The following is a 26094-nucleotide window of genomic DNA, read 5'->3' as shown; positions in this document are numbered from 1 at the left end:
TTAAATGTAGTTTATAGTTTACATATTTTTATTTAAATATTCATTCTTTAATTTGTTTTATGATCCCAAATGTTTTTCACTGATTTATTCGCTCTGATATCCCTCTTTATATTTCTTTATTTTTCACTCTCTTTATATTTCCACATTTGTATTTAATGTGTAAGTTATTTATTTTTATATTTATTTTTTCTGTTTTCAGTTACTCAGTAGCTCAATTCTGTTTTACATTCTTCTTTGTATTTCCACTTTTATTCTGTCATTTATTCTTTTAATATTTCCACGTTTTTATTTAATTGTAATATATATATATTATATATTATATATATTCCCGGTTTTGGAAAACATTTACTTATTAACTCCGTTTTAAATTCCACTGTATATTTCTTTATTATCTTTAAAATTCATATCATCAAATCGGAGGTGTATTTATTTTTTTCTATATATTTTATTTATCTATTTCTTGTTTATATTTCTCTTTATATTCAAATACATTTTCTTCACATTTTACAAACGAATCATTTTAATGTCCTTTATGGCTCCATAACGCACATTTTTACCTGAAACAGAGCACTTGTACACTGAAGTACTTTTACTTCTGTAAACATCAAAGGAGGAAAACGGACAAAATCGGGACACTACGCTGCGAGGTTGCGCAAAGCCTCATGGGTAATCAGGTAGGACCTGCCTGAGGTCCCTTTGATCTTTCTGTCGCCAGTTTCCTCGTTCTCGTCGCCACATCGTTGTCTCCCTTCGGAACCGAGCTGCCGGATTATCCCTCCGTTCTGAACCCGTTCAAACCGGCTCGGACCGCGACCCGGAAACTTTGTGACTCTCTGAGTTTAAACCAGTTAACATCTCACCGAAAAGCGCCTTTTTTCTGCTGTTTTAAACCCTGTACCTGGAGGACAGAGACACCTGTCGCTGCTCACCTGACGTCGCTATGTCCGCGGGACGGTAACAGCAGCAAAGCGCGAGACTCTCAGTGAAGAGAGAAACAGAGTGGACTGAAGTTAAAGGAGGAAAACAGGACTAGAACGTGGATTTAAAGCAACATGGACTTTTTAGATTCAGGACAGAAGTTCAGTCCGACACGGGTGAGTCCAACACAGCGTGACGTCACAGGCCGTACATGTTTGTCAGTATCACCTGAGATTAAAAACAGAAACCAGAAACAGGAAGTTTTTTTGTTTCTACTTTGAATACAGATCATCTTCAGCCTGTACTGGTCTGCACAGCAGACTGGACTGGTTTGAATGGTTTCCTTTGATCCAGACTGACCTCTGACGGATCACAGTGAAACACCTCTCACATCTTTAAAGTCTTTATTTAACAAATTAAACAGAAACTTTAAAGAATTTAGGTTATGGAGCTGTAGTGGATTAACTGATGAGTTTATAAAGTTATCAAAGTTATTTATCAGATAAAATGTATCAAATGAACACAAATCACTTTATTTATTTATTTAAAGGGATCCAGATAAAGGGATGCGAGTGGCACCAGCTGGTCTTCTTAGGGTCACATCTCCAGAACATCATGTTATTTTTCATACAACACAACATTTGTGTCACGTTCAGTAAACGGCATCAACATCAAACGTTGAATATTTCATTTAAAGCAGCTGTGAGGAACTTTCATTGTGTGGATTGTGGCGCCCCCTGTGGACAAAGTGTGTAGTTTGTGTAGCCCCATTTAGAGCTCTGGTTATCCAGATTTGGTCATCTTGAAAAGTCTGTACCTGGATCAGGTTGATCCAATCCAATTTTACTTTGAAAAACCAGGACAACAGGAAGCTGGATTATCTGATCCTGGATAGAAAAAGGTTCTGATCCAGAACAGCTGTGTCCAGGTGTTGAACCTGCGTAATCGTCTGACTGCAGACTGTTCAAAGGTTCACATGAGAAGATGGATGTCAGTTTCATCTGTGTTTACATTGTAGACTGTATAAAAAGATGGCCGACATGACAGCTCCCTGAACCCTCTCTGTCGCCCCCTGCTGACTGGCTGCAGTATAGCTCATAAAGCCCGCCTCCTCCATGTTAACAGATGGGACATGAGTCAAACTATAAAATCAAAATACACGTCAAATACATTTTTCTCAAACATGGTTTCTGTCATTATAGTTAGTTCTTATCCTGCTGATTTATGACCAAGTGTTCATTTTACTGACAAGTTTATTTTTAGTTATTTGATGCTATAAAAAGGGGGCGTGGCCTCATGATTGACAGCTCTGTTGACTATCCCCGAGTAGCAGAGTAGAGGAGGTGGAGACATGTCTCCATCTTTATGGTCAATGGTGTACACGCATGGACAGGGTGTGTTTAGCCTAGCTTAGCATGAAGACTGGAAGCAGTGGGGATATGTTAGCCTTTCTCCATCACAAGAGAAAAGTAAAAAGCAGATGAGCCGTCTGTTAGGAGACAAACCGTCCTGAGACGCAGATCCACGTCAGTGAGAGTAACAGGGTGTGAACACGCTCATAAAACAGAGGTGGAGGTGCAGGAAGCGACACGCTGACATGCTTTGTAACAGCAGCAGAGACATTCCTGTTCAGCAACGCCCTGTTTACTCTGACACAGTTTGACAGGTTCAGGTTCATACAGAGAGCACGGCTGAGCGCTCACCTGCCTGCAGCGTCTGCGCGAACTTCACTACCTTACACTGCAGACAGAGCTGCGTTAATACAGGTGTTCGTGTTAAATAATCTGGAGACGATCGACTCTCTAACGTTTCAGGCTGTCACAGTTCTCCGCGTGGTTCGGACTGATCAGTGATCAGCAGGTCGAAGTCAGTTTCAGTTGACTCAGAGGTTTTGGTGCTGGAGGCTGTGAGACGCCTTAAAGGGCTGAAATCTTTAACATGTAGAAAATAAACAGTAAGTTAGTCTAAAGTTCACATAACAGGTTTATTACACTGTGAGGCCTGACAGGAACATTACATTAAGGTGTTTCAAAGTTCTGAAGGTGAGCTAAAGGTCACACACACGGGATCGGCCCGATAAAATCAGCCAACAGAGATATCGGTCGAGCTTCAGCCAGCACCAAAGAAAACAACGATAGAGAGCTGTATCAGAGTGTAGATGTGCAGATGTTATTATATTGTGGTCTCAATATAATACCCCCCCCCCGCAGGATCGGGACTGGGACACCACCCTCCAGTTCCTCCCGGCCGTGGACACCAGGCAGCTGGAGAAGAAACCGGGCCGCAGGAAGAAGCTGTGGATCGGAGTCGGGCTGCTGCTGTCGGCTGCTGCTGTGGCCCTGCTGACCGGTCTGCTGGTGTGGCACTACCACTGTGAGCTCATTTAAATAACCTTTATTTAAACACACAGGGACGACACACATGTTTCTCTGTTAGCAGAAGAGCTGCTATCGGTCTGCTGCTGAGTGTAGACGCTCACGTCAGACTGATACCGAAGCTTTTATTGGCCCATTAAACAAACAGACTCTCAGTGTGTCAGCTGACCTGCAGTTTAAAGTCTTAATGCACTGATGATGCACCAAGGACGGGAAACAAGAGGATACATGAGGTCGAGGTGGTCTGACCTTTAGCTTCAGCAGGATGGAAGACATCAGCACGTCCTCTGAAACACGTTTACAGTCTCACTAAGTCTGAGCTGTAACACAGGGCTGCAGGGTTATGGCCAAAACGATGATCACAGTTATTGTGATCAATATTGAGATCACGATTATTAATTAGTTTTAGGAACTTTTTTTTTAGATGAACAAAGAAACACTTTCAGCTCATGCTGTGCTGCATTCAGGCTCATGTTCAACTTCTGCATCAGGCTAAGACTTTAAATCAGGCTCTTTACCTGAGTGTGGTGCATCATGGGTAATGTCAGTGTGTCTGTGGGAGCTGGGTGATCGGGTGTCTCTGTGCAGCGTCTCTGTTCTGGATGTCTGACGTGACGCTGGAGGACGGGCAGCAGCTCGTTCCTCCTCTCGGCCTTCACACACTCATCATGCTGCACTTTGTTTCTTCAGCTGCTTCAACAAGTCAGTCGTGTTGCTTCGCGGCGCAGACGCAGGTTTCATGTCGTCTCAGCTGATTATTGTTTCAGTTAAACCTGAAACGCCTCCAAACACGCGCTGACGAGCCGTTTCAGGACCAGCTCTTCGTCTTCTGTTCAGACGTTTGACTTTAGTTTCTCTGACCGTCTCTGTTGTTTACTCTTCCTCTCTAAGCTGCTGCTGAGAGGTCGGCGCTCATCACATGACCTGCCAGCTCCCCCAGAAGTGAAGCCCAAACCTCTCCATCGCCCCCTGGGGGAGCGGCTGTTAGTTTAGGGAGCGCTTGTGTTGATCTGCAGCAGAGTTTTCTACGGGCGGAGCGTTTTAAACGTCAACATCACCGTCAGTCATGTTGATTTAATCCTGAAGATAAAATCATGATCAGGATGAATATAAATGTGCAGTCCTACATGTCCTACAGTCCTACATGTCCTACAGTCCTACAGTCCTACATGTCCTACAGTCCTACAGTCCTACATGTCCTACAGTCCTACATACAGTATATCTGTGAGTCACACTGAGCAACCAGCAGGTGATGCTGATCGCAAAAAGTGGAAGCCCTGTTTGATATTCATGATCTGTGACAGAGCCTGTACCTGCCCCCTCTCTCCCTCCTCTCCCCCTCCTCTCTTACCCCTCTCTCTCCCCCTCTCCCCCCCCTCTCCCCCCTCTCCCCCCTCTCTCCCCCCTCTCTTCCCCCTCTCTCCCTCTCTCCCCCCTCTCTCCCCCCTCTCTTCCCCCTCTCTCCCCCTCCTCTCTTACCCCTCTCTCTCCCCCTCTTCCCCCTCTCTCCCCCCTCTCTTCCCCCTCCTCTCTCCCCCCTCTCTTCCCCCTCCTCTCTCCCCCCTCTCTCTCCCCCTCTTCCCCCTCTCTCCCCCCTCTCTTCCCCCTCCTCTCTCCCCCCTCTCTTCCCCCTCTCTCCCCCCTCTCTCTCCCCCTCTCTCCCCCCTCTCTCTCCCTCTTCAGTACGCAGTGACGTCAGGGTGAAGAAGGTTTATATCGGCTCGATGGGGATCAATAACCAGCCCTTCCTGGACTCGTATGAAGATCCCAGCAGTCCTCAGTTTTCACACCTGGCCTCTCTGGTCAGACAGCAGGTAAACCTCACACAGGTCCCAAAGCATCATGGGAGTTTGACTTGAGTAGTTTGTCTGACTGATTTGTTGATTTGAAATATTTCTGTGACCTTTTTTGTCTTTCAGCTGAAACTGATTTACTCCAAAAACTCGGTGCTGGCCAAATCCTTCAAAGGCGCCAGCGTCCAGGCCTTCAGGTGTGTTTCTGCGTCTACGGGTTTGAGGCCGTGCAGGACTTTCAAAGTAAAAGCCTTCTAACTCTGTCTGTAGTGCAGGTACTATAGACTTAGTCCTGAACCCTGCAGTTCCTCTGGTGTCCACTTGAGGCTGTCTCCAGCAGTGAGTCAGTCCCCATAGAGCCCCATGTTAAACTTTACAGCAGAAATAAACATGTTTACAGCCTGGTACAAAAAACAGTTTGGGTCTCTATAGCTCATTTCTCTCTTCATGACAACTGTACGGGGAGAATCTTTATACAGCTCACCTGTTTACATTATATTAAGGCTTAAAGTGATGCAGCATTAGGGGCGTGGCCTCTTTGAGTGACAGCTGGGAGCTGCTAGCTGTCTGCTAGGTGTCCCCTCAGCTAACTCAGTCACTGAACGTAACCTCTGGGCCGTGTTTGTGCTGTTGGAGCCTTTTGGAGATTTGTTCATGTAAATATCAGACAGATAATCTGTGTGTGTTATTGTCGTGATATTTTTTTAACCATCGTCTCTTGAAAGTTCCTTCCCACGTCTCAAGTGATAGTCAAACTGTAAACGATAACTACGCACAGAAGAGGATATCTTTATGCTAAGCTAGGCTAACACATCCTGACATGAGACTGTTGTTAAATTTCCGTTTGGACTTCTTCTCTCGTCTGTTTGTGCAGCGAGGGAGACAGCGGAGGCGACAGCATGGTGGCGTATTACCAGTCCGAGTTTGACGTCCACGTCTCTCAGCAGGCTTCGCTCGACGATGCCGTCCAATCTCTGGAGCCGTCGACAGGAAGTCAGCAAGGCCGACAAGGACGCCTGCTGCTGAAACCCACCGACGCTCTCAACGTCAACAGCGTCGTCTCACGAGGTTCGACTCTCACAACTTTCCAGTTCCTTTCATATTTATTTCGTCACTCCTGTAAGTGTGAGCAGCAGGGAGCAGCTGTCTGCAGGTGGAGTCACAGGAGCATGTGTGTATTTGGCTCCGATAAAGACTTTCTCTGTTTCTCTTCCTGTGTGCAGCGATGGATCCACGCATGACAAGGAAGACTTTGTTTGGTAAGAACTCTCTGTCCCAACCTCAGTCCCTTCATGCATATATTTAAGTTAATTTGATATTTCTCATGTTTGTATTTCCAGCTAAAAAGGTGTTCGACCTCCACTCCAAAGACACGGGGGTGGTCCAGTCTCCGGGGTTTCCTGACTCTTCGTACCCACCAAACGTCTACCTGCAGTGGAGGCTGAGGGCTGACCCGGGTCACCGAGTCCGGCTGGACTTCCACACTCTGATCCTGGAGGACGACTGTCAGAAGGACTTCATCCAAATCTACGACTCACTGGCTGCGATAGAGAGCCGAGTCCTGACAGAGTGAGACGCAAAGCAGAAGTTTAAGGGTTGAAATGATATAGTTGTACTGTTTGTTTGAACATGGAGGGTTCTCTGTTACGAGGACGCTGCAGGAACCAAAATACTGAGACTTCCTCCCTGTGGCGTCAGGTACTAACAGCCTGGTGTTCCTCTGTGTCCCCTTCTCAGACAGTGTGGATACCCTCATGAGTCTCTGTCCTTCCTGTCCTCTGGAAGCGTCATGTTGCTGACTCTGGTCACCAGCGAGGAGAAGAACTTCCCCGGCTTCAGAGCCAACTTCTCCCAGATCCCTGTGACTGAGCCAAGTACGAGGAGAAGTAGAGTCCCAGCAGGAGTCCGAGTTATTAACGCCTCCATCACAGATTATTTACACTGCGTCCAAAAAAGCACGTTTTTACCGTGTTCTATTCGTTGATGCTAAAGTTAGCTTTGAAATGTTGAGCAGGTAAACGAGATGTTTGAAGACATCACTGCGTTTTAATGTTCAGATGATGAACGGACTCATTTAAAATAATCTGCAGATGAAAAAAAGAGAACACATGTTCATTGATGTGTGTATGTTAGTGTAACCTTTGACCTCTCTGTTTGTTGTGATTGTTCATGTTCTTTCTGTTCAGAGTGTGGAGGCACACTGACTGCAGACCGAGGCTCCTTCTCGTCGCCCTTCTTCCCCTCCAACTATCCTCCAAAAACCACGTGTGTCTGGAAAATCCAGGTACGTCCACATTTTACTGTAAACACAGGTAAAGTACCGATGCTCCCAGTTTGGCTGTTTAACACATTTCATGCTGGTTCAGTACCAGTGTTTCCACAATACAAACATCGTGCACGACTTTCTCAGCAGCAGACAGACACAGCCTGAGACGAGCTGGTGAACAGAGTGTGTTTAGCAGCTAAAGAGGCGGAGCTGGTGGAGACCAAAACCGGAGCTGGAAAAATAAAGATTAGACGAACAATCATGTGGATACAAACACAGCTCCACATCAATGTTCATGTTGCTCCATAACTGCTAACAACCACCAACACCTGTGGAAGCTCATGAGATATCAGCTGTGGCACAAAATGTGTCATCAGCTGTATCAACGGCCCGCATGCTCGCACTGACACGTTAACACAAGGGTGGCAAAATGTTCTCCATCTTTATTAGGTGTTAGCATGCTAGCATTAGCTTATTAGCACTAAATGCACAGCTTCAGCTAATCTGTGTAATTTTGGTCAAAAGATAAATATTTTTAATCATTCATGGTCTGAGATTAAATGTGAGTTGTGTCGAGATCATTTCGTTCTTGTTCCTGCTCTCGGGTGTTTTTCAGGCCCCAGAGGAAAAGTTTCTGAAGGTCCAGTTCAACAAGTTCTTCCTCGGAAACAACAGCGTCCAGTGCCGCAAGGATTATGTTGAGGTCAACGGTCAAAGGTCAGCCACCTGCGGTTTGTTCCCCTCTGTGTTTCTCCCACAGCTTTTTATAAAGTACGACTTTAGCATGGTCCAATTCAAAGACTGGACTTGTATGACGAGTCAGACGTGACAGTTTGGTGACTGGACCACATGCGAAGAGTCTGATGTGAGCAGAGTGATTCAGATCGTTAAACCAGAGGCCTCTGAGCCACGAGACTGTGCAGGTAAAGTGCAGGTATATGCTGATGACACAGAATTTCAAAGTGGGAAAACTCCCTGAAGTCTTGTTGATGTAGTTTTTTACTTTCAACAAACATTGTTCCACAGATCGATCAGTTCCATCTCCTTTAGTTTCTCACCGCACACTTTGAACACCTCCGTGTTCTCGTGCGTTTCCACGAGCGTTTGTTTGCTCAGCCCATATTTCTGTTTCCTCATCGCTCCCACGTCTGTCCTCTGCTCATCTCTCTGCGTGTCTCTGCAGGTGTCAGCACCTGTAAACCACAACGCACAGTTTCATAGTTTGTTTCCTGTATTTGGTCCTACTTTAAGTCCGTTTACGTTCTCACCAGAATCAAACCGGACCGTGGTTCATTTGGAAACGGACCGAGACCCGTGGTCCGGTTGTTTGGTCCGCATCCCGGCGTTCGCACCACCTAAACGTACCGCACCGAGAGGACGAACGCTCCAGGGTTCGGTTCACTCAGACTAAACGAGGCTGCTGTGAACCCGCCCTGAGACTCCAGTCTGACATTCAAGGAACATGTTCAGAAAATCTCAAATACATTAAGTTCAATCTGGCAAATTTCCGTCATGTAAGACTTTCAGCAAAAGATTAAATACACACAATGATATTTTCTCAGATAACATTTTGTGTAACGACCTGGTCACACACAACGATGAGCTGAAACCCGCCAAGTCTTCTCATCGTCGAAATCCTGACAGGAAACCTTTTTTATTTCCATGATTGCAACACAAGTTTAATATTTTAGAGTCTGACAGTTTCCAAACGTTCATGGATGTTTGTCTTGTTTGTCTTAAATGGGCGTGGCCCCCCCCACCATGAAAAGATTTTATACAGACACAACTTAACAACAGCATAAACACCAGAGCACAGGCGAGAGGAGACTGTGATGGACCGAGGCACACTCCTGGAACAGAGCAGCACGTGTCAGAGACAGCTTCACCTTTGAAACACTCAGACGCGTATAACATCTGTCTCCTCCTCTGACGCCCGTCCCCGGGGTTTGGGGATCAGTACCGGCCTCAAATCAAATCATTAATATAATCAACGGTTCCATGATGTCAACATTAATCACTTGAGACTGGAGGTCAGTCCACATCACGACCCTGGTTCCTGACCGGACTCAGAACCTCCGGCTGAGCCTCTCTGTGTCTCTGTGTTTTAGACTGTGTGGCAGGAAGCCCCAAAGCACCGTGATCACCGGCCCAAGCAACACGATGAGCGTCAAGTTTAACTCGGACTCGTCCTACGTCGACCAAGGTTTCACTGCAGAGTACGAAGCCTTCGTCCCGACCAATCGTAAGACTGATTTGATTTATTTATCAGAAGAACTCTGACCTCAGCTCAGACTCTCCTTCAGTTATCGTTTCCCTTCCTTCCTGACATTTGGTGTTCAGTGGCTCATACGATGTCTCTTTGCTGTTCTTGCTCAGCTTGTCCTGGAAGGTTCCAGTGCACCAACAACCTGTGCCTCAACAAGACTCTCCAGTGTGACGGCTGGAACGACTGTGGAGACAGCAGCGACGAAGACAACTGCAGTGAGTTCAGAGCTCCTTAGCTTCCATCACATCTCACATCCTGTTAGTACTAAATGTAGATCCATCCGCCACTGAAAATAGTCCTGAACAAATGCACGTCGGCACATTTTTTCGATGAAAACGGCAGCTTTTTTCTTTTTCATGTTGAGTCGCTCTTCAGTCGAGCTCGGAGCCTCGAACAGGAAGTCAGAAAGTTTAGGACGACAGCAGTAATGTTGGTTTTCTTTGTGTCTCTGCCCAGCGTGCGAGGCGTCTCAGATGAAGTGTAAAAACGGCCGCTGCAAACCAAAGTTCTGGGAATGTGACGGGTTTGACGACTGTGGAGACGGCACGGATGAGGAGAACTGTGGTGGGTTAAAATGACCGAACAGACACCTGTTGAGAAGAAGAAACGGCATGTTGTCTCTTTTTTAGACGTGAGACTCGTGTATTTAAAGTTCCTAGAAAAGATGACCTCACCGTGTCTCCGTTTCCTTTGTAGTGAAATGCAAACCAGGCGAGTTTTCCTGCAGGAACACTCGCTGCATCCCAGAGGAGCTGAAGTGTAACAGACAAGATGACTGCTCGGACGGATCGGACGAGTCGACATGTGAAAAATGTGAGTAACAGTTCTGTTAGCTCCAGTAGATGCTTTCAGGGACAATCAAATGAGTGCTTATTTTATGTTTGACGTGTCGATCCTGCTGAATGTTGCACACGTCTTTCTACGAAACACTAAGTTTGTCTGACCGATTAGACTTTGTTTGAATGCTCGCAGGCTCTGAACTGTTTAAAGGACACGTTCATAAATGTAATGTTTACCACAATTATAAGAACTGTAGTCCTTGAAGGGCTCAAACTCCCATAATGCAACCTTACAGTTCTTTAAAATCCACACCGCCATCTGTAGCCCTGTCTGTAGTTGTGTGTGTGTGTGTGTGTGTGTGTGTGCGTGTGTGTGTGTGTGTGTGTGTGTGTTTGTGTGTGTGTGTGTGTGCGTGTGCGTGAGCGTGTGCGTGAGCGTGTACTGATGCTCTCCTGTGCCTCAGCTCTGGTGCTGCAGCAGTGTTCAGAGTTCACGTTCCGCTGCAGAGACGGACGCTGCATCAGCAAACTGAACCCCGAGTGTGACGGAGAACCGGACTGTGAGGACGGCTCAGACGAGGACCACTGCCGTACGTTACACACACACACACACACACACACACACACACACTAACTGCAGCTTCATAAAGCACGTCTGTGTGTTTCCAGAGTGCGGGACGAGGCCGTACAGGAGCTCTCGTATCGTGGGAGGGCAGGCGTCCCGGGAGGGCGAGTGGCCCTGGCAGGTCAGCCTCCACATCCAGGGCACGGGTCACGTGTGTGGAGCGTCAGTGTTGAGCAACCGCTGGCTGCTGACGGCGGCTCACTGTGTGCAGGACAACGGACCCAAAAAGTAGGAACGACAATCCAACAGGAACAGCATCGATTAGAAATGCTTCTAACAAAGCAGACAGTCTGTTTAATAAGAGGCTGAGACACAAAGACGAGCGCTGTCAGAGAGGCAGCACGCTGCACTCACTGACACTCTTCCACCTGTTTCTAAGGTTTCACAGCAGAGTCGACGAGTAGTGGATGTAAACAGCTACAACAGATGAATATTTCTCCCCCTTCCTTTTCCTGCAGAAGTGACCTCTGACCTCTCTGATGTGTTGCTGTAGGTACTCCCACGCGGACCAATGGGAGGCCTTGCTGGGTCTGCATGTGCAGAGTCAGACCAGCGAGTGGACGGTGAGGAGGAACGTGCGGCGGATCATCGCTCACCCGGACTACAACGCCTTCACCTACGACAATGACATCGCCCTGATGGAGCTGGACTCCAACGTCACCCTGAACCAGAACATCTGGCCCATCTGCCTGCCCTCCGCCACCTACGACTTCCCAGCAGGCCGAGAGGCGTGGATCACCGGCTGGGGGGCCACCAGAGAGGGAGGTGAGCTGACACAGAGTGACGGTGTGAGAGCTTCATGTCTCTGAGTTTGTTAGAAGAGACACATTTGGGTTGCGCTGGCCTGCAGAGCGCCCCCCTCAGGAAGCTGCAGTCATTCAATCTCTTTAAAGGATGCAAAGCGGCTCCCACATCGTTCAGACCTGCACTCACACAAAGGAAACGCTTCAGATCAAATTAAAATGTCATCCAGCCTTAAAAAATAAACCAGATCTTTCTAGAAAATAAAACAACTTTTGCTTTTACATGTTGACATCAATGTTTAATAACGGACGTAGCCATCGAACGGGTTGGACGACTTCTTTTTTTAACAAGAGAGCTCGGCATTTTGGCCGTCGCCATCTTGGTTTTTTGAGCCAGAAGAGACCATATTTGGACAAGAGGGTGGAGCGAGAGAGGAACGAGGGGTTAGCACATCGCTAAGTTATCAAAGCTTGTTGTGTCGGACGTGTTGGACGGTCTGTTAGTCCAATAAATTGCACAGCAACGCAGATTATTTGTCTGATATTTACATAGTTCTGTTTGATGGTTTTGTCCGTCAGGCCTCGCTGCGACCATCCTGCAGAAGGCGGAGGTTCGGGTCATTAACAGGACGGTGTGTAAGAGTCTGATGGGGGACGAGTTGACCGACAGGATGCTGTGTGCCGGAGTCCTCAAAGGGGGCGTGGACGCCTGTCAGGTACCGTACATTACAACACTCAAACAGTGAAAATGTTCTTGTCCCCGTTCTGCTGACTCACAGAGCGAGGCCTTCATGGTGAGGACGCCCTTTAAGAACCATCTCTGCTCCAGCGTTCGTGTAGAATATCATCATGTCACGTCACGCTCCCTCTTCCACTCTTTAACGTTCCTCTTTCGCTCTCTTAGGGCGACTCTGGCGGGCCGCTGTCTGTCAGCGGGCCCAGTGGGCGGGTCTTCCTGGCTGGCGTCGTGAGCTGGGGTGACGGCTGCGCCCGAAGGAACAAACCGGGCGTCTACACCCGAGTCACCAAGTACCGCAGCTGGATCAGGGAGAAGAGCGGAGTGTAGCAGCACAGGAGCAGGTTCTCTGGATCACACACGTTTGTAACAGACATCTGTGTTTTTATTTGTCTCATGAAGTCAGACCAATCTGTGATTACTATTAATTAATTAATTATTCATTTTCAATTTTAAAAGTTTATTAAATCTGAACAGAAACCGTCACCGTGCTCTGAGGCTCAGAGAGGAGGAGGACTTTATGATGATGTACAGAGGTTCAGTTACAAAACCCTTCTTATTTACCACTGCCAACATGAGTGACAACTCTAAAGCCTCTTTATTGACCTTTGTTTTATTAGTGGGCTGTGCAGCACAGCCCACAATGGCCCCCTCTATAGCGTAGCTATAGGGGTCCATTGTGGGCTGTGCGAAGCACAGCCCACTATTGTTCTTCACCGCGCCTCTTTTTATTAGTGGGCTGTGCAGCACAGCCCACAATGGCCCCCTCTATAGCAAAGCTATAGGGGTCCATTGTGGGCTGTGCGAAGCACAGCCCACTATTGTTATTGCTCGCGCCTCTTTTTATTATTCTTCCTCCCTGATTTTCGGCACCTAACTTGCCCCGCAGCTTTGAGCGCACACATATAAAAAATACATCAAAACGTGCGGCTCGTTCGGACTCGGTGTGCTATTATTTTTATCTCCAGAATATTAATTTTTCGCGTCGTAAGACGCGAAAAACTGCCACAAATTTCCCATCTGGAATGAATGGGACGAGGTCCAAAAAACGCACAAATCTGCCACGTTTTTCAAACATCTCCTGCTCTGGCCTACGTTCACCTAGAAACACCATTCAAACTTTAAAATGTAGGCACGGGTCTTGTCTATTTAAGTTGTATTTGAACTTTTTTCCTACCATGTTTCGTTTTTGAACGGTGACCCTTTAAAGATGGTGAGTTATTTTGGAAAAATTCAGGATTTATAATGGGTGTGTATTGCGGAATGTTCGTGCAGAGCTAACTGACAGAGTGCGGAGACTCAAAAAAAACTCTCAGAAATTCTGTCTCTCTCTCGCGACCCCAGCCACAAATTACACAGTAGAACTGTGATTTTTTCACAGAGTTGTAGCCACACTTGTCTTCTTTCTCCCAATGTGTCTACTTTATCAGTAGGATGTACGGTTTTTCATTTATCTGCCCCTAACCGACAAGAGTAGCTCTCAACTGCTCCATTTACTCCAATGTTAATCGGGAGGAGGATTTTCCAGGATTTTCGAAAGTGCACCTGTTTTTAACTCGCTCCTATTACCACATTTTAGAAGCTAGGACCACAAAAACTTATGTCTGTGTTCTTTAAGGCCTTTCTGGCTTGATGGTGAAGAAATTTTGACGATATCATGTTTGGTTTGGAAGAAATGGCAGTAGTTTGACGTCCTAAATGTGAGCCAGAAATCACGCTCAGATCAGCTGCCACAGACACCAGCTTTGGTCGTTGCTAGGGAGTAACGACAACCATCTCCGCGGCAACCGAGCTCAGCTGGGCCAATTAATTCTTCAGACTCCAAAAAACTCTCAGAAATTCTCTCTTTCCGTGACTCACCCCAGCCACAAATTACACAGTAGAACAGCGATTTTTCACAAAGTTGTAGCCACACTTGTCTTCTTTCTCCCAATCTGTCTACTTTATCAGTAGGACTTATGGTTTTTGATTAATCTGCCTGTAACCGACAAGAGTAGCGCTCAACTGCTCCATTCACTCCAATGTAAATCACACAGACAGACAGACTGCAGCAGAGTATGATCGTCCTGCGTCTGTGTCAAGTGCACAGATATCAGCCATCTCATTGGACAAATCACCTCGGATACAGATGACAGACAACACAGGAGGACTCTGATTGGACAGTTGTGTGTGTGTGGTCTTTCATATTTCACGTGTATGACAAGAGTCCCAGCCTGAACACAATTACATGAAAATATTTCCCATCAGGCCTAGCGCCCGCTACTGGAAACAGGAAGTGACATATTTTACTCTACAAGCCCCTCCTCCAAGGTGGTAAAACATGTTAACCTCAAATTCATGTCAGGAAACTCGGAAGACCTTGATTAAGGTCTGTGACAAAACTTGTTCAGGTTACAACAGAGGGCGTGACCCTGGCAGCGCGGCGCATATAACCTTCGCCATGATGCCTCGCCATGACATTTAGGCTGCGATAACTCGCCTGTACTTCATCCTGTCTGCACCAAATTTCACATGCTTGATCAGAGTCCCGCCCTGAACAGATCTACACACTCCTTTCCTTACCAATACTATAGCGCCACCCACTGGTGACAGCCTGTATCAACTCTCATATACATTGTCTGATTTGCTCCAAATTTCACAAGTTTGATGAGGGTACCGCCCTGAACACATCTACATATACATTTCTCACTCATAGTCATAGCGCCACCTACTGGGCAGAGCCTGTATAAACTGTCATATACATTGTCCAATCTCCACCAAATTTCACAGGTTTGACGAGGGTACTGCCCTGAACACATCTACAGATACATTTTTCACTCATACTGATGGCGCCACCTACTGGGCAGAGCCTGTATCAACTCTCATATACATTGTCTGATTTGCTCCAAATTTCACAGGTTTCATGAGGGTACTGCCCTGAACACATCTGCATATTCATTTTTCACTCATAGTCACAGCGCCACCTACTGGTAAGAGCCAGTAGTAACTCTCATATACAATGTTCAATCAGCTTGAAATTTCCCATGTATGATTACAGTGTCGGACTGAACAGTTCTACAGAATCATTTTTCGCTCATACTCTTAGCGCCACCTACTGGCAAGAGCCAGTACTACCTGTTACATACAATGTTATATCAGCTTCAAATTTCACATGCATGATTATAGTCTCGGCCTGAACAGATCTCCATAGGAAATTTCCCAACAGGGGTTAGCAAAGCTATAGGCTATCCATAAGTACAGAATGTGTCTGTCTAGACAAATACAGACATGCAGCGCAGCACAGCCCACTCTCGCGATTTCCCAACGGGGAATTGTCTAGTTATTATTCTTCCTACCAGATTTTCGGTTTCTTTCTTGCCCCGCAGCTTTGAGCGCACACAAATAAAAAATACATCAAAACGTGCGGCTCGTTCGGACTCGGTGTGCTATTATTTTTATCTCCAGAATATTAATTTTTCGCGTCGTAAGACGCGAAAAACTGGGAAAAAATTCCCATCTGGAATGAATGGGACGAGGAAAAAAAAACTCGAAAATCGGAGACGTTTTTCAAACATCTCCTGCTCTGGCCTACGTTCACCTAGAAACACCATTCAAACTTTAAAATGTAGGCACGGGTCTTGTCTATTTAAGTTGTATTTGAACTTTTTTCCTACCATGTTTCGTTTTTGAACGGTGACCCTTTAAAGATGGTGAGTTATTTTGGAAAAATTCAGGATTTATAATGGGTGTGTATTGCGGAATGTTCGTGCAGAGCTAACTGACAGAGTGCGGAGACTCAAAAAAAACTCTCAGAAATTCTGTCTCTCTCTCGCGACCCCAGCCACAAATTACACAGTAGAACTGTGATTTTTTCACAGAGTTGTAGCCACACTTGTCTTCTTTCTCCCAATGTGTCTACTTTATCAGTAGGATGTACGGTTTTTGATTTATCTGCCCCTAACCGACAAGAGTAGCTCTCAACTGCTCCATTTACTCCAATGTTAATTGGGAGGAGGATTTTCCAGGATTTTCGAAAGTGCACCTGTTTTTAACTCGCTCCTATTACCACATTTTAGAAGCTAGGACCACAAAAACTTATGTCTGTGTTCTTTAAGGCCTTTCTGGCTTGATGGTGAAGAAATTTTGACGATATCATGTTTGGTTTGGAAGAAATGGCAGTAGTTTGACGTCCTGAATCTGAGCCAGAAATCACGCTCAGATCAGCTGCCACAGACACCAGCTTTGGTCGTTGCTAGGGAGTAACGACAACCATCTCCGCGGCAACCGAGCTCAGCTGGGCCAATTAATTCTTCAGACTCCAAAAAACTCTCAGAAATTCTCTCTTTCCGTGACTCACCCCAGCCACAAATTACACAGTAGAACCGTGATTTTTCACAAAGTTGTAGCCACACTTGTCTTCTTTCTCCCAATCTGTCTACTTTATCAGTAGGACTTATGGTTTTTGATTGATCTGCCTGTAACCGACAAGAGTAGCACTCAACTGCTCCATTCACTCCAATGTAAATCACACAGACAGACAGACTGCAGCAGAGTATGATCGTCCGGCGTCTGTGTCAAGTGCACAGATATCAGCCATCTCATTGGACAAATCACCTCGGATACAGATGACAGACAACACAGGAGGACTCTGATTGGACAGTTGTGTGTGTGTGGTTTTTTCTGCCATGATATAACCTTCTGCTCCGCGCTGATCGATCTCATTTGACAAATCACCTCGGATACAGATGACAGACAACACAGGAGGACTCTGATTGGACAGTTGTGTGTGTGTGGTTTTTCATATTTCACGTGTATGACAAGAGTCCCAGCCTGAACACAATTACATGAAAATATTTCCCATCAGGCCTAGCGCCCGCTACTGGAAACAGGAAGTGACATATAAGCCCCTCCTCCAAGGTGGTAAAACATGTTAACCTCAAATTCATGTCAGGAAACTCTTAAGACCTTGATTAAGGTCTGTGACAAAACTTGTTCAGGTTACAACAGAGGGCGTGACCCTGGCGGCGCGGCGCATATAACCTTCGCCATGATGCCTCGCCATGACATTTAGGCTGCGATAACTCGCCTGTACTTCATCCTGTCTGCACCAAATTTCACATGCTTGATCAGAGTCCCGCCCTGAACAGATCTACACACTCCTTTCCTTACCAATACTATAGCGCCACCCACTGGTGACAGCCTGTATCAACTCTCATATACATTGTCTGATTTGCTCCAAATTTCACAAGTTTGATGAGGGTACCGCCCTGAACACATCTACATATACATTTTTCACTCATACTGATAGCGCCACCTACTGGGCAGAGCCTGTATCAACTCTCATATACATTGTCTGATTTGCTCCAAATGTCACAGGTTTCATGAGGGTACTGCCCTGAACACATCTGCATATTCATTTTTCACTCATAGTCACAGCGCCACCTACTGGTAAGAGCCAGTAGTAACTCTCATATACAATGTTCAATCAGCTTGAAATTTCCCATGTATGATTACAGTGTCGGACTGAACAGTTCTCCATAGGAAATTTCCCAACAGGGGTTAGCAAAGCTATAGGCTATCCATAAGTACAGAATGTGTCTGTCTAGACAAATACCATAGATGAAGACGCTGAGAATGAATGGTAGGTGGTGAAATGAATACATTGTAGCATTGCATTGTAGTATAGTATCATAGCATTGGCAATCCTCATTGACAATGAATGGGGCTGTGTGAAAAAAAAATGAAACTTTCTTTTTCAAAAATCCAATTCAAAAAATCAAATCATATTATCTGTATGTACACGCGCACACAGACATGCAGCGCAGCACAGCCCACTCTCGCGATTTCCCAACGGGGAATTGTCTAGTTTAAAATCATATCCAAACAATTCAGCTGGTATCTTAATGGAAAGTGACAAACGGGACCTTTTATTTACAACTGTCGTTTTAAACTGATCTGTGAAGAACCCTTTAATGATTTGTTAAATGTTAAAGTGTAAGTCTGTTTTGTTTTTAACCTGAGCTTGTAGAAATGCTCAGATTGTTATTCTAAGTGTGTGTTTGTGTTAACCACAAACAGACGTTACATCGCTCTCTACAAACACACCAGACTCCATTGAGAAAAACTGTGATTTTAGCTCACAGCACACAGGAGCTGCTGGTCTGCTGCTGCCTCCTTTGGTTGGTGTGTTTGTGTTAATTTGGGTAGTTTGGGTCCAACACAATTTCTGTGTAACAGACAACAACATAAAAACTAATCGATCGAGGCAGCAGCAGACCGGCAGCTCCTGTGTTCTGTGAGCTTAAATCAGTGTTTTTGTGAATGGAGTCTGGTGTGTCTGCAGAGAGCGATGTAACGTCTGTGTGTGGTTAAAACAATCATCTTCCTCTGTAACAAAAAGGTCTATCTCTGTAGGGATCCTTTCTGTCATGTTGTCACACACTTAGAAGAACAATCTGAGCCTGTCAGTGGAAACAACAAGAACTTTTAGTGGACGACCTTTGACCCATCATGTTGCAGCCATTACAGCCTGTTTCACTGCTGCAGGATGAACACATCTACTGGAACACTTCTAAAACTTTTAGTCATTTGGACCCTAATTTATGTAAAACTGGGACTCAGGTTAAAAATACCAGGATTCCTCTTTCGTACAGCTATTTATTTAAACAAAAGGCTTTTATAAAGGCTGACTTATCAAAAAGTGGTATCAACATAACTTAGTATAGGATTGAAATAATATCATGTTATGAATGAGGAATATTCTCATTTATGTTTTTTAACCACTTCGTAGGAGTAAATGTTTGTAACTGGATCTGCTGATGTGTTTCCTCTTAAAGCTCAGCCGTGTAATGTCGTCATTTTACTCAGGTGCTCTACGTCAGTACAAACTCAGGTACTTGCACCCTGCATGAGAAATTCTATGTTATGCAACATACTTCTCCTCCACCAGACCTCAGAGGGACATGTCTAACTTTTTATTCAGTGTTTCCTTTCCTTTCAATCACTGCCTCTTTTTGTTTTGGAGAGTTTGCCTGCACTGCTGTGTTTACAATGATGCTGCCAAAATACATGAGTGCAGAGATTCACCTGACAAATGTGAGTCAGGATGTTCTCACCTGATTTACAATGTGTCCACTTTAAGGTGTCAGCTCTTAGTAAAAGTTATATTAAAGCTCCTGTGAGGAGTTTTTAGCTGGTTATGACCTGATAATTAATACAGATGTAAACAAGACCATCAGCAACAAGATTGATAATATATACAGTATATAGTTATAGTTATTATATAGTAATTTTTAATGCCTGTAACCACTGCCAGGTGTAGGTGTCAGACGAGGCAGTTAACTTCACGCTGCCAAATCTTTTCTAGACTCTCCACGGCAAAGATTCTCAGTGAGTTATGTTTGAATGTTAAAAGAAAGCATGATCGGATTTTATGTTTAAAAAAGCAGAAAAACCTCACAGGAGCTTTAAATTTAGCCCTTGATGCGTAGAGGAGTCAGGAGTCTGAAAATGGATCGACCTCTTTGTCACAACTTTCAACAAGCAGTACTTCTTCAGGTTTCAGGTTGAGGGCTGATTTTTGGGACATCGGATGTAAAAGAACTGAAAAATAAAGCTTTTTCAATCAGACAGAACAAAACCAAAGCTGCTTTGTGATAATCACCAGCAACTTACCCTAAAAAAATTAAGAAATAAATTCAACACCTCTAAGTATCCAGGAAAACCTGCCATACTGTCTGAACTTTTATGCAGGAGCTCCTCAGGGAACCATCCTCGGTCCTCGCGGGATTCACATCACATAGCTAAACACCAAGGTTCTTCCAGCTGTTTTTACCATCATCAATATTGAATAAAACAATAGAACCCCTAAAGGTTCATGAGAGCTCTCTCTCACACCACGGTGCTCTCCAGTAATCACTTTACAAACCGGCGCTGCTTTTCCAGAGCAAACGGATCAAATACATTCAAATGAGTACGAAATCATGTTGAAACCATTCTCTAAATATGGGTTAAGACTTTGGTTAGATAATAAGTTAAATTTAGTTATGTTACTCATTTTTTAGAAAACAAACTTCCAAAGTTTGTAATATTTATTAGCAACCTCAGATTTGTAGTTTTTCCACTTCTGTTCAGCTTTCTTGTCTCGCTTCGAGTTTGAGCAGCACTTCCTGAAAGCTGCTTTCTGTTACATTTCCTGTTTTTGTATTCGTGTTTTGCACTCTTTGTCTTCGGACATGTTTTCTGCAGAATGTATTTATTTGTACAGTGTTGCTTTGTTCATTTTTGTTCCACACCTGTCCATGTTTTATCCTCGCTACACTTTTAGTTTGGGTTGGGTAATTATAGTGTTTTTATAGATTAAAAAATTAACAGCTGCAGAGTGAAAAAAAAAATTAAACTGTATTTTTGTATTTTCCGAGTTAGTACTGCATGCTGACTCCTGCTGAAGGAAGGCCGACAAAACGTTGTTTGTTTGTTGTTGTGGACCTGATGACATGCTGATGAGTTTTGTTAGTAAATTTTTAATGAATTCAGGGTGTAGGTGAACGTGAATTTACTGAACTCGCTTTCACTGTGGTTGAAATTGATTGTTTAAGTTGCAAATACTTGTTTGAACACTAATTTATACAGTTTATAGACATATCCAAATGTTCTTGTTATTTTTATGGAACTGAATGTTTCCCCTTTTTGTCCCAAAACTACCAGATGCAATAAAACATTCATGAACATAATATATTATAATCACATGGTGGCCCTTTTCTTGCGTCTCTGAGTAACTGTTTAAGCCTCTCTGAATTTAGCTTGCATTATGCTAGTGCTATATCATTATGGAACTCCTCCAGCGACACCCTCCACTGAAAATCCTTCCTGGACGATCCCCCGAATTTACTCCAAACTCCAGAACAGCCCTTTCAAATGGTTAGCATTCAGCCACTTCCTAGCTAACTCTTATAGGAAGTGGCGAGGTGCTAGCATTGGCTGTTGTCTCATGGTACCCATTTGCTTATCAAATATGTTATTTTGACTTCAAATATGTCCCGGTGTCCCTCCGGAGAGGGTGCAGCCGCCCCAGCGCCCACACTCAGTGGGTGCGCCCTAACAAGCTACGTTTCAGACCTAGACTGTATATCTTTAGACACAGTCTTTACATACATATACATCTTTCTATACAGTCTATGGTTTCAGCACTGTGGACAGCACCACGACTATGGTCTGATCTGACGCTCTCTAATTTACAGATGTTGACAGTGTCAAAGGATCCGGGTCGCTGAGGGACCTCTGGTCGGCCGAATGCAGTGCGACCAGTTCTGTGTTCTGGAATGTCACGCAGAGTCTCAGAGGTCAGCTCGACACTGGAGTCTTTTTCTCTGGATTCCCTGGAACGCTGGAGCCTGACCCCAACATTCGCTGGACTGTTTGTCTGAAAAGAACTGGACTTCCCCTCACGCAGTCAACAAGACATTCTATCACACAATACTCGCAATTATGATAATTGGCCTATCAGACTGGGTTTGCCTCTTTGGCCCTTCCTTATTGCTCGTTGTGTATATATGCGACAGGCAGCATCAGGTCACAGCAGAGGACCACTTCTCCTTTAACCATGCAGGCTGTAGCAGTGTCGATGCAGTCCTTGATCAGTGGGATCAAAGACAACAGCAATGTCTTTGTTATTAGCGGTCTGATTTTTTCCTATCAAACAGTCAAGGGAGAATTTCCGTGCTCGTGTAAACCACAGGCTCAGTTCTGCTTTGCCTACATGCTAATGCCGTCTTCTATGCTATTCGTCTTAATGCTGGCGACCGATGCGCGCTTTCAGAGAGCGTTACAATACACGATCAGGACGTGTTCGAGTAATTTCCTTTGCGTTTTGTTCAGTCGCTCAGTGAAGGCTCTCTGCGTCGGCATGCTGTGGGTCGCCTCGGTGCTACTCGATGCCGAGTGGTATGTTTGCTGTTGGAACAACAATCCCAGGAATGTTGCAGAACTCCAATGTGAGAAAAAGAAGGACATCACTCCTGGAAGTGGATCTGTGGTGACCATCACTGAAATGATATTGAATTCAAGGGTGAGAGTTAATTTCTCTTTTCCAGTGGCTCCCATACATTAGTGCCACTTCTTGGTCTGTAAATAAGGTTTCATGTATAAATAAAGATCAATAACTTTATCATGTAGAAACAACATTGGTTATCAGATTTATTTGAACCCATTGGTTTTTTTTGTTGTTTTCTTTTCGCCCGTTTTCTCGAGGTCTCGACTTATTTATCTCGTAAAAAAACGTGTTTTCTTGTGCAGCAGAAAACAACCAGAAATGTACGGATGCATGTCGGCTTAGGGCTTCCGTACAATGCACATATTTAGATAAGAATATCTATTCTTGATCAATATATCAATATATTGCTGATATTTGTTATATCTGATTATATATCATTTCCCAGAAGCCCTCATGGTTAAGCACAAAAGCAACCCTGCGCGGCTGCTTTGTGAAATGATTTCTTCTGTTCTGCTTCTTGTTTTTCAAGAGGCCACTGTTGCCACGTCACCTTGATGCTGCGATAACACAACCTGCTCTTGTTCTTCCAGCTCTTTGGCTTGTCTTTATTGTGTGCTATCACCTTTGTGGTCGTCATCCTGCTGCCGTGCAGGCGACTCTTCGATCTTACGGACCAACTCCAGCATCTGAAATGCTGCAAGAAAGAAGTTGATGTTCACGAGCTGATTTTGGAAGTTGGGGAAATTGTTGTGACCAAGGTTTTGGAAAAAGATCAAGAAACCAAGTTAAGTGAAAAAGTGGAGCGGAACATTGCTGAGAGAACGTGGGTCGATTATTTGGACCTTGTTGAAGAGACGATTGACCCAACGGTAAGTCACCTGTTTGTTTCTCTCTGTGTGTCTTTGCACAAACAGATGTCTTGTCTGATCCTTTGTTCTGCTGTTAAACATGCTGATGACACTGATTATATTTACTGTTTGTAAGAGGACGACAGAGAATTCTGACGGGGACATTCTCCTGGAACCACTTGGAGGACAGGTAAGAACATGTCTCTGCTGCTGTTCTGTGTGTTTACTAATTACTGTCTAAGTTGTCACACACACACACACACACACACACACACACACACACCTCAAAGAGTATTCGGGTGTAGCCAGCGGTTAGTGATGAAGGACCTTGTTTTCCGTGCTCTGCGTTGTTTACAGTCCGACAGAAACTTGACGAGTGAGAACGGAGCTGGAGCTGAGAGACGACTGTTAGCTGTTAGCTGTTAGCATGCAGACGTCTGTTTATAGATTGATAAATCATCAGATGACTGCTGATGGGAGAAAGATGATCTTTTGCTCTCCTGCATACATATGCATATATGCGAAAGCCTGCTGATACGTGATTGGTCAGTGCTCCTCAGACTACAAACAGAAACCAGAACACTTCCTGTAAAGTATTCAACTTTCAGCCTGGAGCAGCAGAACAACACTGTCCTTTTGACAACGAGAGTTGAGCTCCCCCTCCTGAGCGAGGCGACAGAGGAAGATGGCCGCCGCGTGACGATGGAGAAGTTCTTTCAGCGCCTTTGTCCCACAGAAGCCTTAAGAGGAGAGCGGTGTGCGTGTTGTTGTAAACATCTGATGTTCGTTTGTCTGTTTTAACTTCATGTGTGATATTCTTGTTTTTTAGAACCACTCGCCGGGACCAAGAAACCAACGGCATCCAGGTGAGGTACGACACACACTCAGAGAGAGAGAGACAGACAGAGAGGAGGAGAGAGACACAGAGAGAGAGACAAGCAGAGAGGAGGAGAGAGACACAGAGAGAGCGACAAGCAGAGAGGAGGAGAGAGACACAGAGAGAGAGACAAGCAGAGAGGAGGAGAGAGAGACAGAGAGGAGGAGAGAGACACAGAGAGAGAGACAAGCAGAGAGGAGGAGAGAGAGACGGGCAGAGAGGAGGAGAGAGACACAGAGAGAGACAGAGAGGAGGAGAGAGACAGAGAGAGACACAGAGAGAGACAGAGAGGAGGAGAGAGACAGAGAGAGAGAGACGGGCAGAGAGGAGGAGAGAGACACAGAGAGAGACAGAGAGGAGGAGAGAGACAGAGAGAGACACAGAGAGAGACAGAGAGGAGGAGAGAGACAGAGAGAGACACACAGAGAGACAGAGAGGAGGAGAGAGACAGAGAGAGAGAGACGGGCAGAGAGGAGGAGAGAGAGACAGAGAGGAGGAGAGAGACACAGAGAGAGACACAGAGAGAGACAGAGAGGAGGAGAGAGACAGAGAGAGAGACAGAGAGACTACAATTTACAGTCACAAATACACATATATTAACATTAAAAGTTGAAAGAACAAAACAGTGACATTTACTGGCTTCACAGTGTGTCCAAGCGTTCCTAACAGCCCCCTCTAGTGGCGGCCCTGCTGCAAAAACCACGCCAACAAACGGGATTATGTAACCTGTCATTTTTTATCTGAACTCGATAAATACGTCGAGTTTCTCCTCGTGGGATCAAGAAATTATTATCTGATCTCTCTCTTATCTTAAATGTGAAGCCTCTGATGAACTTCAGAAACAAACAAATGTCCGAACATGAGACCTGTACTGAAAGGTTGTAATATAGTCAGACATGTAATGTTCACAGAGGCCACTAGAGGTCGCTGCTGCATCAGCCTCTCCTCCAAACTGCATCCAGTGACACTAAACCCTCCTGTGTGTTTCTTCTTCATCTCTCTTTAAAATGTGTTCACTTCACTCGTTACTTTACAGATTTTAGACCTAACTGCTGTTTGGACCTGAAGTTCTGATTGTTGTATGAAATGATCACATGTTCTGATGACGACCCTTTTTTTTTTCAGCAGCCACCACACGGTGTTTCTCCGTCTGAGAACGAGCCCTGATCCACACCAAACACATCAACACTTCCTGTCTTTGCTCGCGTTTAAATAAAGTTTTCTGAATCAAACAAGCCGATCATTCCAATAGCAAGTGTGAAAGATGAAACATGCTTTTGTTTAACTGCGTTCATGTCTGAGTGTTTCTGTCACTGACGCACAAAGGCACAAATCACTGAAATAAAATATTAATTATCACGTCAACGGTTCAGAATTATTTGTGTTAAATGTTGGACAGAAGTTTTAATGTCTGAGAAATGTATTTTGTATTAAGCAGCATTAAGAAGGATTAATTCTTTGTGATGAATATATTAGTTTTCTGGATGATAGAGTCCAGGCCCAGAGGATCAGATAATCCAGCTTCCTGTTGTCCTGGTTTTTCAAAGTAAAACAACATGATTCAGATACAGACTTTTAAGATTACCAGAGCTCAAAGTGGGACTGTGCATTACACACTTTGTCCACAGGGGGCGCCAAAAATCCACACAATGAAAGTTCCTCTCAGCTGCTTTAAATTGAATATTTCATGTTTGACGTTGATGCTGATTGGAGGATTCACGGAAGCCCTAAGCGGACGCGCATCCATACATTTGATTTACTCCGTTGTCATAACGAGTCGTTTTCTTGAGATCTCGACTTTTCTCAACAAAACGTCGCATGATCATAACTCGTATCTCCAGAGCTGCGAAAGCACAAACAAATAGAAACAGGCTGAACTGACCTCGTCAGAGTGGGCG

The 26094-nt window shown here is 44.9% G+C and overlaps 2 protein-coding genes across 4 annotated transcripts; both read left to right on the top strand.

The window, feature by feature from the left end:
- The first annotated feature begins 720 nt into the window (after positions 1-720).
- On the top strand, positions 721-13156 carry LOC138589595 (suppressor of tumorigenicity 14 protein homolog). Its single transcript, XM_069659959.1, has 19 exons — positions 721-1094; positions 3129-3291; positions 4977-5107; positions 5213-5283; positions 5961-6154; positions 6310-6345; positions 6427-6655; positions 6824-6960; positions 7273-7370; positions 7969-8069; positions 9461-9594; positions 9729-9833; positions 10075-10182; positions 10315-10431; positions 10862-10987; positions 11067-11250; positions 11516-11787; positions 12345-12481; positions 12670-13156. Exons 1-19 carry the CDS (start codon positions 1053-1055, stop codon positions 12829-12831), a joined length of 2547 nt encoding a protein of 848 aa, XP_069516060.1. The 5' UTR covers positions 721-1052; the 3' UTR covers positions 12832-13156.
- Positions 13157-22074: 8918 nt separating this feature from the next.
- LOC138590185 (uncharacterized) lies at positions 22075-25556 on the top strand. Of its 3 annotated transcripts, none has more exons than XM_069660770.1 (5): positions 22075-22546; positions 23062-23340; positions 23456-23509; positions 24149-24185; positions 25325-25556. In XM_069660770.1, exons 1-5 carry the CDS (start codon positions 22082-22084, stop codon positions 25348-25350), a joined length of 861 nt encoding a protein of 286 aa, XP_069516871.1. In that variant the 5' UTR covers positions 22075-22081; the 3' UTR covers positions 25351-25556. The 3 variants fall into 3 exon arrangements, with proteins under 3 accessions (XP_069516871.1, XP_069516870.1, XP_069516869.1); XM_069660769.1 differs by having other exon boundaries at positions 25322-25556; XM_069660768.1 differs by having other exon boundaries at positions 24149-24190; positions 25322-25556.
- Positions 25557-26094: the final 538 nt, after the last annotated feature.

This window comes from Semicossyphus pulcher, unplaced genomic scaffold (genome assembly GCF_022749685.1).
Source record: "Semicossyphus pulcher isolate SPU_LCO1_2020_fin unplaced genomic scaffold, fSemPul1.0.p SCAF_13, whole genome shotgun sequence".
Taxonomy (NCBI): domain Eukaryota; kingdom Metazoa; phylum Chordata; class Actinopteri; order Labriformes; family Labridae; genus Semicossyphus; species Semicossyphus pulcher.
Note: the sequence above shows the minus strand (reverse complement) of the source record. Positions and strands in the feature narration are given on the sequence as shown.

What these genes read in the sequence shown, in the direction of transcription:
- LOC138590185 (XM_069660768.1), top strand. Translation starts at nt 22,082, where the DNA reads ATGCAGGCTGTAGCAGTGTCGATGCAGTCCTTGATCAGTGGGATCAAA. An exon ending in AAATGATATTGAATTCAAGG is followed by an intron (nt 22,547 to 23,061) that starts GTGAGAGTTAAT and finishes TTGTTCTTCCAG; the next exon opens with CTCTTTGGCTTGTCTTTATT. An exon ending in ACCAACGGCATCCAGGTGAG is followed by an intron (nt 24,191 to 25,321) that starts GTACGACACACA and finishes TTTTTTTTTCAG; the next exon opens with CAGCCACCACACGGTGTTTC.
- LOC138589595 (XM_069659959.1), top strand. Translation starts at nt 1,053, where the DNA reads ATGGACTTTTTAGATTCAGGACAGAAGTTCAGTCCGACACGG. An exon ending in GATCCCTGTGACTGAGCCAA is followed by an intron (nt 6,961 to 7,272) that starts GTACGAGGAGAA and finishes CTTTCTGTTCAG; the next exon opens with AGTGTGGAGGCACACTGACT. An exon ending in AGCCTTCGTCCCGACCAATC is followed by an intron (nt 9,595 to 9,728) that starts GTAAGACTGATT and finishes GTTCTTGCTCAG; the next exon opens with CTTGTCCTGGAAGGTTCCAG.